At 36.1% G+C, this 13,651-nt stretch overlaps 1 protein-coding gene across 4 annotated transcripts in view; it reads left to right on the forward strand.

The window, feature by feature from the left end:
- The window catches only part of SCN9A (sodium voltage-gated channel alpha subunit 9), a 130,996-nt gene that overhangs the window by 58,221 nt on the left and 59,124 nt on the right, over positions 1–13,651 (forward strand). For 2 of the 4 annotated variants that reach the window (XM_033112803.1, XM_033112805.1), the window contains exons 5-9: positions 10–138; positions 1,733–1,824; positions 2,830–3,030; positions 10,951–11,014; positions 12,244–12,385. In XM_033112803.1, coding sequence (XP_032968694.1) covers positions 10–138; positions 1,733–1,824; positions 2,830–3,030; positions 10,951–11,014; positions 12,244–12,385 — 628 coding nt within the window. Of the gene's footprint in view, positions 1–9; positions 139–1,732; positions 1,825–1,943; positions 2,036–2,829; positions 3,031–10,950; positions 11,015–12,243; positions 12,386–13,651 lie in introns of all 4 variants that reach the window. The other 2 variants (XM_033112804.1, XM_033112806.1) reach the window with 1 other exon arrangement.

The raw sequence follows: 13,651 nt of genomic DNA on the forward strand, positions 1-13,651 counted from the left end.
TGTGTCTAGGTACACTTTTACTGGAATATATACTTTTGAATCACTTATAAAAATCCTTGCAAGAGGCTTCTGTATAGGACAATTCACTTTCCTTCGTGACCCATGGAACTGGCTTGATTTTATCGTCATTGTTTTTGCGTAAGTACTACATTCGGTTTTTTGAAACGTCAATCTCATGCAAATCACAGACAACATAGTATTCCAGTAAGACCAAAGCTTTAGTGGTGAACACACAGTGTCATATATAGATGATGTACTATAGAAATGTACACTAGAAACCTATGTAGTTTACTAGCCAATGTCACCCCAATAAATTAAATGAAGATTAAAAACAAAAAAAGGATAGAGCTTTAGGTTCTGACTTTTTCTCCATATCTTGGTTGCATTTAAAGGAAACTATATGAAAGTTAGTCATTTATAGGCAGATACAATTTTTTTTCAGGAAGAGCATTTCTCACTCAAAAGTGTATGACATCATTAAAATTGATCATCTCCCTCCATGTCCAGCACTTGGATGGACAGTCTACTTGGTGCCAATAAGGTTCACACTTTTTCCAAGTTCTTATTTAAAAACTAATAAAACCTGTAAGAATCACAGAAATAACTCAGGCCTTTAATTATAAGGATGGTGCTCTTTTTAGTAAGCTACATTATTCAAGCGCTAGTAAGTGTAATAAAATATAGAAGTAAATCTTTTTATAAGGGATGTTACTGATTACTAAACCTCACATTAATGCACTGTATGTGTATTACATATGCATCCATAGTTTATTTTCAAGGGTAAAATATTACTTTAACATAGAATTTTAATTTATTCATATTGCTACTCTTTTCCCAAATATGTTTGTCAGAAAGTTTTTTTTTTTTAAATCTCAAACCTAGATGCAATATTTTTTGCTCTGCTATTGAATTGTAAAAGTAACGCATGTTCATTGGAGGAATTTAGCCAATACAGAAGGATCTTCAGATTTCCAGTCTCCACTTCCCTCCTCAGTCGTGTCCCACCTCTGTCCATCAGGCTAATTCCTGTAGTGACCACATGTGGCTGCTGCAGTCCCACCTACCACCTGCTGATACGACAACATTGTGTCAAACAGGGCTGCCTCTTCTCAGGGGGCTCTCCTTTTGTATTGAGATAGAATTTATATACCATAAAATTTACTTTTTTAAATATAAAATTCAGTGTTTTTTAGTATGTTCCCAAAGTCGTGCAATCATCCTTACTTTCTAATTCAAGAATATTTTCATCACCCCAAAAAGCAGTCACTTCCATTCCGTACTCCCATCAGTCCCAGGATGGAAACCACTCATCTATGTTTTGCCTCTATGGGTCTGCCTGTGCTAGACATTTCATGTGAATGCAATCATACAGGACATGGCCTTTTGTGTCTGGCTTCTTTCAACTGTCATACAGTTTTCAACGTTTGCCACGGATGTTTTATAGGATTATTAAATACCTATTTTACCAGAAGGCCAAGATCTAATAATTGAAGCCTGTAATTGTTTATTTAAGCATTTAAGTATATGAAACAATTTTAATAATATATTTGTATTTTGCTCACATCAACTGAGTCAAATCAAATTAAATTAAATTAATTATGATAGGGAAAAAAAAGACTTGCAGAAGTCTTTAAATAAGATGTTCCAAATGTTGGAAATACCTTGACTAAAGGCACAGGTAAGTATCGTAGACTCTATCTAAATTCTGAATAACTCTGATTTAATTCTACAGGTATTTAACAGAATTTGTAAACCTAGGCAATCTTTCAGCTCTTCGAACTTTCAGAGTGTTGAGAGCTTTGAAAACTATTTCTGTAATCCCAGGTAAGAAGTGACTGGTGTAAAGCATTAGGCCACTCATAACTCCAACTATTTGGGAGTTGTTCTTTGTTTGTTTGTGTGTGTGTTGTCACTGTGTTTGTGTATAAACTCCCTTATTACAGATATGTGACAGAGTTTGTGGACCTGGGCAATGTCTCAGCGTTGAGAACATTCAGAGTTCTCCGAGCACTGAAAACAATTTCAGTCATTCCAGGTGAGAGTGGGGTTAAACACCGGGGCTGACTTTGATCATTTGGAAGAAAGACAAGAAAAGCTTTCTCTTATGCAATTTTAATTACATTTAATTTCTTATGTTTTTCAGAATCCTTATTAAAAGTCAGCCTTTGAGTTTAATCAGTTGCATGGGTCTTAGAAGATGAAGATGGCCGTTTGGCTCACATCTCAACTTGAAATTTTCCCTCCTGTCTAACAGTTCTTTTTCCACTTTGCTTATTCAGGAATGAAAATTTCAGTTTGTTTTAATTGCTTTTCATATAGTTAAGAAAAGAGAGAAAAAACGTTAGCATGAAGGTATTGCATGACATATTGTTTTCTTATCTTTCCTCGACAAACCATTTCTTAACCGAAAATTGGTAAATTGTCACTGTATACTGCAATGCAGCCTCTTCTTTGATTTAGTGTTACTATAGGGAAATGGTTTGTTTGACAAGCATTTCCTGAACTGGCACTTTTAAACGTTACTTTTTACAAGTGAGTGTGGATATGGTTTGGGCAACCAAATTATTCATTTTGACAATTTGGTTATTCTTTGAAAATATTTTACAATTTTCAATCATTTGCTATATGTAATATGCATATGGATTTAAATAAAATAAATGTGAAACACCAAATCTACCCTTTGACCTAGTGGGCTTTCTTTTTGAATTAGGCTTTTCAAGGTCATTGATTTGATACAGTGCATGCATTTCTAGGAAAGCTTGTGTTTGTGTTTGTTTCTCATTCAGAGGCGTTATTTCATTATGGACACCATTTTCACCCCGTCTTCAGGCCTGAAGACCATTGTGGGGGCCCTGATCCAGTCTGTAAAGAAGCTCTCGGATGTCATGATCCTGACTGTGTTCTGTCTGAGCGTGTTCGCGCTGATCGGGCTGCAGCTCTTCATGGGCAACCTGAAGCACAAGTGTGTGCAGTCTTCACATGACATTAACGTGACCGTACCAGATATGTCCGAAGAAGAGTACTATAGAAGTAAGACTATCTCCACAGTTGTTCATAAGTTGAAATAAGGCTAAAAGCGTTGGTCTCCTTTAGCAATGAAATGTGGCTTTCATTTTAATTATTTAAAAATTATTCAACTATGTAGAAAGTTGCTACAGTATGGATTTGGCTCATGTTAAATTTTTATAAATCTCCCTTGTTCTAACCTTTCTAGCAGCCCTGGTGGTAGAAACATGAGATATTTCCATAATTCTCCATTTCTGTAAGATAAAAAAGAATAAATTTGCTCTAGAGAAATAAATTTAGCTATGACCTACTGCTATTAACCATTACATTTCATCATAAAATATAAACTATAGTTTCATTGTGTGATTCATACTGATGTTTATAGGGTAATTTATTATATCATAATATAATTATATTTTACATGTATATTATACTTATGACTATAACATGATATACTTATGTTAACCATAATATAATTATTAATTTTCACATATTAAAATGTCTCAATAATATTTCTAAAGATTTGTTTAAAGTGCAACAGTTTACTCAGATTTATCAACACTATCTTTATATTATAACCAATTGTGAGTTTCACAGTTCTTTCTAATGACTTTCCTCAATCTAGCTAATCCATCACATCAAAGTTTAATGCATCAGAACTAGTTCTGTAGGTACTTTATGAGATGATCTGTACACATAGTCTCAGACGTCTGCTTAATTCACAAGTATATTTTAGAGTATGTTACAGAAAGCATGAACTGCATGTTTCCTGAACGATTATCTCCTAACACCATTTCTCTCACCAAAGCTGTTGATAAGTTTGGGTGAGAATGAGATCAGGCAAGACTGTGCTTTCTGTCTGACACCTGCAATGTGTCTGTGTGATGTTGCCCACATGAACCACAAATCCTAACAGATAATTAGATCCAGAGGTGGGGTGGAAATCAAGAAACCTTTCAAATGTATGTGCCTGTGACAGAAGGAAATCAGGAAGGAAAGGTCAGAATTCTCCTTGGATAATAAAGAATTGTATACATATTTTTTTTTTACTTTACTAAATGTGTACTTTCCACTCACTGGGGAACATAAAAGCAAATAAAACCTAGTTACTATAGTTAAATACTGTAAATAAAGAAAAATTTTAAAAAGCCTAAGACCAAAAAAAAAATGTTTTCAAGTAAAATATTTAATGTAAATTTTTTAACTACCAGCTTTTGCTGAAGGATTTAGCATATTTGTCCTTTCTTTTATCTTTATGTATTTTTTTCAGTTTCTGATTTTATTAATATGACCTTAAATTATATTTTCAATTTCCAAGGAATTTTATTCCTTAGTTTATATGCCATGAAATTAATATAGCTTGTGGGTAATTATTGACATTCACATTCTGTTTTGTGAATCAATGTAAAACTTTTCCTTCAACTTAACTTTTTTAACTAGGATCACTACCGATCCTTTTATTCTGATTCTTGGTTCCATTACTGAGTTTGTAATTTGAATGATTTTTTTAACCTTCTGGAGTTGTTTCAAGCATTTTTTTTTTCAAAAAGAGTAGAAGGAGCCCTTGAATTTTGCAATTTGTCTTCATATTGCCTTTACATGTGAGTAACAGCTTAGCTAACATTGAAATTTTATTCCATAATCCTTTCCCTCAATTCTGTACAGTAATATTGATTTTCTCCTGAAATATAGTTTTAGAGAGGAGATGTTTGTGTCAAGTTTGTCTTTGGTTTCCTACCTGTTTTCTGTGTTATAGAAAATGGGTCCTACTGTAATATTTATACAGGCATTTATTTATCACCATGTGTTTATTAAGTACTTCTTTGGAGCTATAGTAATGAAAATTATAGCCTCAGCTTTCACAGAGCTTATATTCTAGTGGGAATCAAAGATTAAAACTAGGAGAACAGACAACTAGACAAAAAATATTGCAAGTTTTAATAAATGCTGTGCAAAGAAAATAAATCTCAGGGGCTGAGATACCAATTAAATGATAAAAGCTCTCTGAAGAGGTGACCTTTAGGAGGAAATCTGAAGGATAATAAGAAGCCATTAAATAGTGTCAATGTGGGTGGGAGTGTGTGTATGATGGCTGCTAGTTGAGTTAGAAGGAATAGCATATGGAAACATCCTAGAGTATTCTGTGTTCACAGAATGGAACAAAACAGTGATATGGTTAGACTTGAGCAAGGAGGGACAGAATGGCAACAGAAAGTAAGAAAATAAAAAGACAGGGTCATATCATGAAGGATGTTTTAGCCCATGGAAAAGAGTTTCAATTTTATTTTAAATGCTGTGATTTTAATCAGTTTGTGGAGCACTGCCATATGTTTGGGCAAGAACTGCCACATAATTGAGCAAAGGTGGATGGTAGATTGGAATAAGGAAGACCAGTTAGAATGATATTTCTGTCATCCAAATAAGAGAAGATCGTGGCTTCATCTAGAATGGTGGTAGGAAGTAAGAGAAGAGAGTTCAAGATAAAATCTAAGAGCTTGCTGATGGATTAAAGAAGAGCAGAGGGCTTGAGGATGTCTTCTAGGTGTCTGGCTACAGTAACTGAATAGGTGGCAATGGGAAATGAGGGAAATGTGGGCAGGTTTGTAGAGAAAAGTCACTATTAAACTTTCAAAATCGAGATGTCACTGGGACATCCAAGAGGAGATATTAAGTAAACAACTGGAGATTAAAGCATAGAGATAGAGGAACTGCCTGGTTTGAAAATATATATACTTTGAAGTAATCAGCAAAAAGAAAGGGCACGTAAAGATATACATATGTCCTTCTGAAAAACCCTAATGCTTGTAAGTAGTTAGAGAATGGGCAACCTGGTGTTCAAAGTAGGTTTGACGTTTAGAAGATGCTCAAGTCCACAACCCTAATGTCTAAAAAGCAGGTAGAGAGGACCCAGAAAAAGACACAGAAGGACCAGCCCATAAAGAAGCAGCATACAAAGATATAAATAGTGAGGCCAAGAGAAGAAAGTATGTTGAAAACAAAAAAGGAGTGCTTGTGTTGAAGAATGCTACAAGATCAAGGATAAAGGTTGATGAAATTAGAGAAATATACATTAGCTGAAACATCATGGAAGTCACCAGAGACATTCATGAGAAAACTTTAGTGAAGTAGTAGGATTAGTGGAGCATAAGGTTGGACTATGGTAGTGATGGTATGGATAAGACATCAGGTAGAAGAGAAGATGGTAGGTTCAGACAATTTTTCCAAGAAATTTGGCTGTAAAGGGAGGCAGAATAATGGGGGAAATAGCTGCCATTCTTTTAAAGGATAGATTTGATAGGAATGTTTTTTCAGTGATAAAAATGAGTGAATAGTAAAATATGGATTAAGAATTCAAGAGACAAGGGAGAAGTCAATTCCTTGATAAAAATGGAAGAGCAAAGGGGAGAGACATGTCTCTCCACCATGGAAGCAGGAGGAAAGATGACGAGTAGGCTGCAGAGTTATCAGAAGAGGATTAAGTTAAATCCAGTGGCTTTATTTCCTCAGAAAAGTGTGAGATGAGATCATTGGCTGGGAGTGGAATTCTGCGGGTTTGAGGAGCATGCACTATGTGGTCATCTTAGGTAATGGCACAGGTAGTCTCTTTTGAATGTCAACTGATATTGCGGATCATTTATTTAAAATATAATCACTCACTTGGGTGTGAGGGTTTGTCTAATAACATTCAGGTACTTGGGGGCAAGTATGGAGAAAGTGGATGCTAGATTATGTATAAGATTTGGATTCTGCCAGGTTTGTATGATAGACTGAGAGAAATGCATGGAAGTTGAGGAAACTGTAAAAGAATGATGATAATGAGTGCCTGGATTCTAACCTGGACAAGTGGTGAAGTAAATGAATTGGAATTCTTGATGACATCTAAGAAATGTAACGGTAAAGACAACCTACACACAAAGCCTGAACATATTCTAAAAGTGTTTTCTGTTGCTGACAGCAGAGCCTCTTTGGAGGTGCTGTTTAAATTCGTTATCAAATAAATGAGCCCATCGTCTAGCCTCATGATTATACATACACAATTTATAGATTTTCCTTGGTGCTAAGCACTGTCTACTTTGATATCTCCCTTCTTGCCACTGCAGTTTGTAGCTAAATTTTTAGTAACTATTGTGCATTAGTATACTGCAGTTCTTGGGGATGAAGGGGGATAGCTTTTTACTCCTATTTTCTGAATGCTAGACATTTAATAGAAAAGTTTTTGGAAAAACCGCAGCACTGGTCTACGCTACTGCCAAGGCTGTTCTTGTCTCCTTCATCCAGACTTCTTTCTCCTGGGGATGAAATCGCCCAGAATGCAGTGTGTCACCTGCAGGCACTCAGACTCTACCTGATCCCCTGCACTAGTTTTCTCAGAGTTGATTTATTATTGCTCCTTGGTTGAGGAATAAACCCTTGACTCTGCAAGCCCAAGCCATACATTATTGCTCAAGCTGTCTTTCTGAGCCAGGTCAGCGAAAACTAATCGTGGAATGTTTGGGTCACCAATTACGTTTTACTATTCTATTCCATTAGCCTTGACATTAATAGAAAATTTTCCTAGAATCTACACTAGATTAAATATCCATTCCAGATTTTTCTTATGTGAATTTTGTAATTTCTATTTTTCCCAATGTGTATTTTACTGTGAAATTGAGACATCCATTACTACCCACGACCTTTGCCATTATACTGCATTATATTTATTTAACAGCTTTATTGCGAAATAATTCACATACCATAAAATCCCCCCTTTCATGTGTTCTTTAGTGTATTCACAGAGTTGCACAACCATCACCACTATCTAATTTCAGAGTAGTTTCATCTTCCTCAAAAGAAACCCTGCACTCATTGTCAGTCACGCCCCCTCCCCTGCTTCCCCCAGCCCCTGACAACCACTAATCTCCTTTCTGTCTCTATGGACTTACCTATTCTGAACCTCTCATGTAAATGAAATCATACAATATGTGGCCTTTTGTGTCTGGCTTCCTTCATTTAGCATGTTTTCAAGTTTTATCCGTGTAGCATGTAGCAGTAATGCATTCCTTTCTATTGCTAAATAATATTCCGTTGTATGCATAAACTCCATTTTGTTTATTCATTCATTAGCTGACGGATGTCTGGCTTGTTTCCAGTTTTTGACTGTTGTGAATAATGCTGCTATGGACATTTGTGTGGACATATGTTTTCTTTTCTCTGCATTACATTTTCCATTTACATGTTACCCTTAAATTCTCTTGAGGCTAACTAGCCTAATAATTTCAGGCTAGTTATATAGGAATTATTTAAAGTGTTGCACAAGACCAGAGTGAGCTATTGCTTTACTTTTAATCATTCTTGTACTGAAATGAGTGTTAGCCTGCAGACTGCTAGTACAGACACCTCTACAGCCCACTCTTACACAGCAGCTTCTCGGTCATTGGTAAACATGAACCAGTATAACTTTAAAGGATAATTCTAAAGCAATCCTTTCATAATAAAGTAATCCTTTCATAATAAAAATATGGAGGTTTATGTGTAAAAACTTGCATCTTAGCCTCCTCCGTTCTCATTCTATCATGCCCACCCACTCTGAGGCACAGAATTTTCTTTTTTTAAGTTGTTCATACACACTCTCACTTAAATTTTCACCTCAAACTAAGAGGCTTTACTATTTTATTTACTATGTACAATTCTAAGAATTGTACATTCTATATGACACAAAGTGGTGATGTGTAAGGTAGTTAGTCTTATCTGAAATTGTTTAATAATAACAGCCACTGTTATTATTTGAGTAGCTGTACGGAATGTGGGGATCACTGTGTAAGGGGCTTGATATGCAATATCCTATTTATTCTATATCACAACTCCACAGAGTAGGGATGCTTATCCACATTTTACAGATGCAGTAACAAAATATTCAAGTGGTAAGATAATTTACTTACATAGGAAGGAGTAGAAACAACATTCAAATCTAAGTATATCTGACTTCGAAGCCTTTCTTCCTTTATTACTCCAAAAGCCTCCTAATAATTACATCTTTATTCCTTTGACTTGAGCCAAATAGGAAGTTGGACCATTATTAAAAGGAATGGATTTTTTTAGTCTTTTTTCCTTTACTGTGCACAGTTGGAGCAGCTGTCTCTCTAAGGAATAAGCCTTAATAGTGAATGGGTTTACACCTGAAAATGGGCACAAAGGGTATCATGAAAGGGGAAAGTGTGCATTTATTTCACTTCCATATTCTCAATATCCAGAACTTAGTAAGTCCTAAATAAATGTTTATTGGTGAATAAACAATGAGAGAATTTCAGAAAACAAATTTTGTTCCTTTACAGTGTTGCCTTGCTGATTCCACCTCTCCTGGAGTGCTTTGGGGATCAGTAGGCGGCTCCTTTCCTCTGCCTTCCCTTCCCTTCCATAACTACACTTTCTGTCTGGGTTAACGCCTCAAGTCCCATTGAGTCCACCTACTTGATGATGACTCTCATCTTTATATCTCCATCCTTAATTAACTACTGACTTCAAGACTTTCATATCAATCCAATCACTTACTTGACAAATATAGTTTAATACCTAATAATCATCTCAAACTAAGAACAGCTGAAACAGACCTCCTGGTTTTTCACTAGGCCATTTCTTGCCCCAGTCTTCCTCATCTCAGTTCCTGGCACCACCATCTTACCAGTTGATACATCCTTTTCTACACACCCCACACGTACTCCGTCAGCAAATCATGTCCACTCTATTTCCATCCCCTTCTCTCCATATCCATAGTTATTCTCTGAATTATAGCCATGGCAGTTCTCACTGTAGTCACTTAACTGGTATCCCTGCTTTTGCACTAGCTCTCCTATATAGTCCAGGGTCCACAAAGCAACCACGGTGACATTTTAAAATATTAATTATTGTCTCATATCTCTACATTCCACTTCGATTGCTTCTTTTTTTTATTAAAGTTTATTGGGGTGACAATTTTTAGTAAAGTTACATAGGTTTCAGGTGTACAATTCTGTAATGCACCATCTATATATCTCGTTGTGTGTTCACCACCCAGAGTCAGTTCTCCTTCCATCACCATATAGTTGATCCCCTTTACCCTCATCTACCACCTCCTCCCCCCTTACCTTCTGGTAACCACTAAACTCTTGTCAGTGTCTATGAGTTTTTGTTTCTTCATTTGTTTATCTTGTTCTTTTGTTGTTTTCAGTTTTATATACCACATATCAATGAAATCATACAGTTCTCGACTTTTTCTGTGCGATTCATTTCACTTTGCATAATAATCTCACTTCCCACTTCTATTACTTCTAATCATACTGAAAATCCAAACTCCTTTTCATGACATGCATAGCTGTACGTGATCTGGCCCCTACCTACCGCTGCCACCACAGTCCTCCCCACACTGCACTGTAGCCAGGCTGGCCATCTTGCTGTTTCTTCCATATGCCAAGTTCGTGTCTACCTCAGGGCCTTTGCTTTTGCTCTTTACCCTGCCAAGATTATCTTGTCGCCAGTGTCTGTGAATGGCTAGTTTCTCGGTGGAGCTTAGGTCTCTGTTCAAATGTCATCTCTTTAAAAAGGCCTTCCCTAACCACATTATTTCACATTGTGTTCATTTATTTTCTTTATGGCATTTATCACTATCTGAAAACACCTTGTGCATTTATTTATTTACTTAAGTGTTTTTCTCCATCCCTAAACTCCACCCTTACCTAAACATAAAGAAAGCTTTATAAGACTAATGGCCTTCTTGTCATGTTTATCATTGGATTCACTGCCTGGCCAATAAGAGGTTACCAATAAATATTTAAGGGAGAATATATGAGAATGTAATAAATAAATGAACGCACATTGCCTGAGATCAAGCCTAAATGTTGTGAATATGTCTATGTTGATTAACTTACCTGCTGTATCACTATTAAAGCTTACCTTCCATAACCTTATATTGTTTGATTTCTTCCTAAACAGAAAATTTTTATTACTTGGAGGGATCTAAAGATGCTCTCCTTTGTGGTTTCAGCACAGACTCAGGGTATGTAATACTTGTTTTTAGTCTAAAGGCTGCCAAAAAGGAAAAAAAAAAATCAGTTTATTGATAAAAACCTTTGATTCTGTATTGTTTTCATTTATTTCATGGCATTATTTGACTTATTCTATCCCACAGTGAGTCCAGGCTTCATAACATTCATAGTTACTGTATACCTTTGAAATCAAGACGTGGAGGTAGTACTTGAATTAAAACAAGATACGTGTTACATAAATCTTAAGAAAAAATAAATCCCACGAAAATTTTCTTAGATAGTTTCCAGCCTTTCTTTCTTAAAAGAAGTGACAAAATCAATTTTTCTTCCCATCCCCAAATTCTACTCTTTCTTCAGTCAAGTATGACTCTAATTATACTTGACTAAATGCAGTATCAGTTTGGCCACTCTAAATAAAAGGACCCCATAGACTTGGTAAAGATGCTTTAAGAATCTCGTATTAATATAAATACCCATGTTGCTGTTTCTCCTGTACACCAAATTCATTCTGCTGCAGGGCCTTTGTTCCTGCTCTCCCCCTACCCAGATATCTCTTCACGGGGCTCTGTGTATACAGGGAACATCAAAATAAACACGATAAGTTTGCTGCTCCCAATGACCCCCTCAGATCACTGTGTGTGTTTGGCATCATAGATACCACTCCACTTAGAAAGAAAAAAGTCTTAAAGCTACAAATCTTTATGATCTTACACAATTGCTGTATTTTGACATCCTTGATTCTAATTCACTGCAAGAATAATTTGTGGAAACACGTTTTTGTTAGAGGCCTATATGTCAATTTTTATGGATACAAGAACGATTATATGACATCTGGTGAACACTTCCACGTTTTCATAGTGGTGGTGATGATGATGATACTAATAGCTGCAATCATTTATTAAACACTGTGTGCACAAACCAGGCGAGGTAATTTGCATACGTGATCTTCTTTAAACTTAATAACAATCTGAACCTTTTGAGATAGATGCTATTATCTTGTTTTCAAAGACGAAGGGCTCCAGGCCTTGGAGGACTTAAGTAATTTGACAAAGTCACCAACTAGAGAATAGCAGGGGTGGGATTCAAACCCAGTTATTCCTGACTCCAAATAATGGGTTCTTAATCATTATTCAACATTGTCCCCCTAGAAAAGGAACCTTGAGTTTCCCAATTTTTTGTAGTACTATTTAGCTTGCATCCTGAAGGCGCTCTGACTTGTGATATTCTTTTTTGCATGTAGTCAGTGCCCAGAAGGGTACAAATGTGTGAAAGCAGGCAGAAACCCCGACTATGGCTACACAAGCTTTGACACTTTCGGCTGGGCCTTCTTAGCCTTGTTTCGGCTAATGACCCAGGATTACTGGGAAAACCTTTACCAACAGGTGAGTGCCAAGAGAAACATTCGTTGCCTAATATGATGTATAGCCATTACCAGCTTTACATATGAATGTATATATTCAATTTTGAATTGAGAAAACCCTATTGTTACTAAAATTAGACATTTTCTACATCTAGCACTATTAGAATAGATAGTTCTTGAATCATAAATTATTTTCTTATCTTTCCTGGGCTTATTTGACCTCTAAATCTCTTTCCCCCTTTGTGAATATAGCATCCCATAGGTCCTAAGTAATAGAAGAAATATACTGTAATGTTCTCTCATACCTCCCTTGACACAAACTATGCTTTTCCACACAGGTCTTTCTGTTTGGAGTACCCTAAACGTCAGGTTCTCCTATGCTCATCATGCTTTATTTTTTTAACTCCTCTATACAGTTGTTATGGACTGAATTGTATCCCCCCAAATTCATATGTTGAAGTCCTAACTCCCAATACCTTAGAATGACTATATTTGGAGTTAGAGCCTTTACTGAGGTAACTGAGTTAAAATGAGTCTGTTAGGGTGGATCCTAATCCAATCTGACTGGTGTTCTTAATGAGAAAGGGAGATTAGGACATTAGAGAGATACCAGAGATGCACACACAGAAAATGCCATGTGAGGACTCAGTGAGAAGGTAGCCATGTACACGCCAAAGAGAGAGGCCTCAGGAGAAACCGTACATGCTGGCACTTTAATATTGAACTTCCAGCCTCCAGACCTGTGAGAAATAATTTCTGTTTAAGCTACCTAGTCTGTTGCATGTTGTTATGGCAGCCCTAGCAAACTAATAAAGAATTAAAGACTCAATTCACTTCACTACATTTTCCTCTCCCAACTCAGTTGCTGCTTGTTCTAAACGTGTATGCCCTTTGATATTCTCAGGCTATAGCGTGTGTTGCTTGTACTGTAATTGTTAATTCACATGGCCATCTCCTCTAACTTGAGTGTGATCCGCTTGGGCCTGTGGGCTCTCTCTTTTCACTTACGTGTTCTTAGCACCAACCCCAAGAGGTAGGAGACCAAAAATGATTATCCTATGTTATAAATAATAGCAAATCACTTTTCTCAGATTGTCATAGATTCTCTTTTTGACTTGTTGTATGTTTATTTAATTTCTGAGAATATTATAAATGAATATAGAAATTATACTTCACAGGAAAAAAATACAAATGACTTTTTAAGTATGCAACAAGATACTCACCTTTACTGCAAATTAAAGTGAGAGTTACATACAATTTTTTTTTTACCTGTCAGAGTGACAAAGAT

The sequence above is a fragment of the Rhinolophus ferrumequinum genome, chromosome 8 (assembly GCF_004115265.2).
Source record: "Rhinolophus ferrumequinum isolate MPI-CBG mRhiFer1 chromosome 8, mRhiFer1_v1.p, whole genome shotgun sequence".
NCBI classification, from domain to species: domain Eukaryota; kingdom Metazoa; phylum Chordata; class Mammalia; order Chiroptera; family Rhinolophidae; genus Rhinolophus; species Rhinolophus ferrumequinum.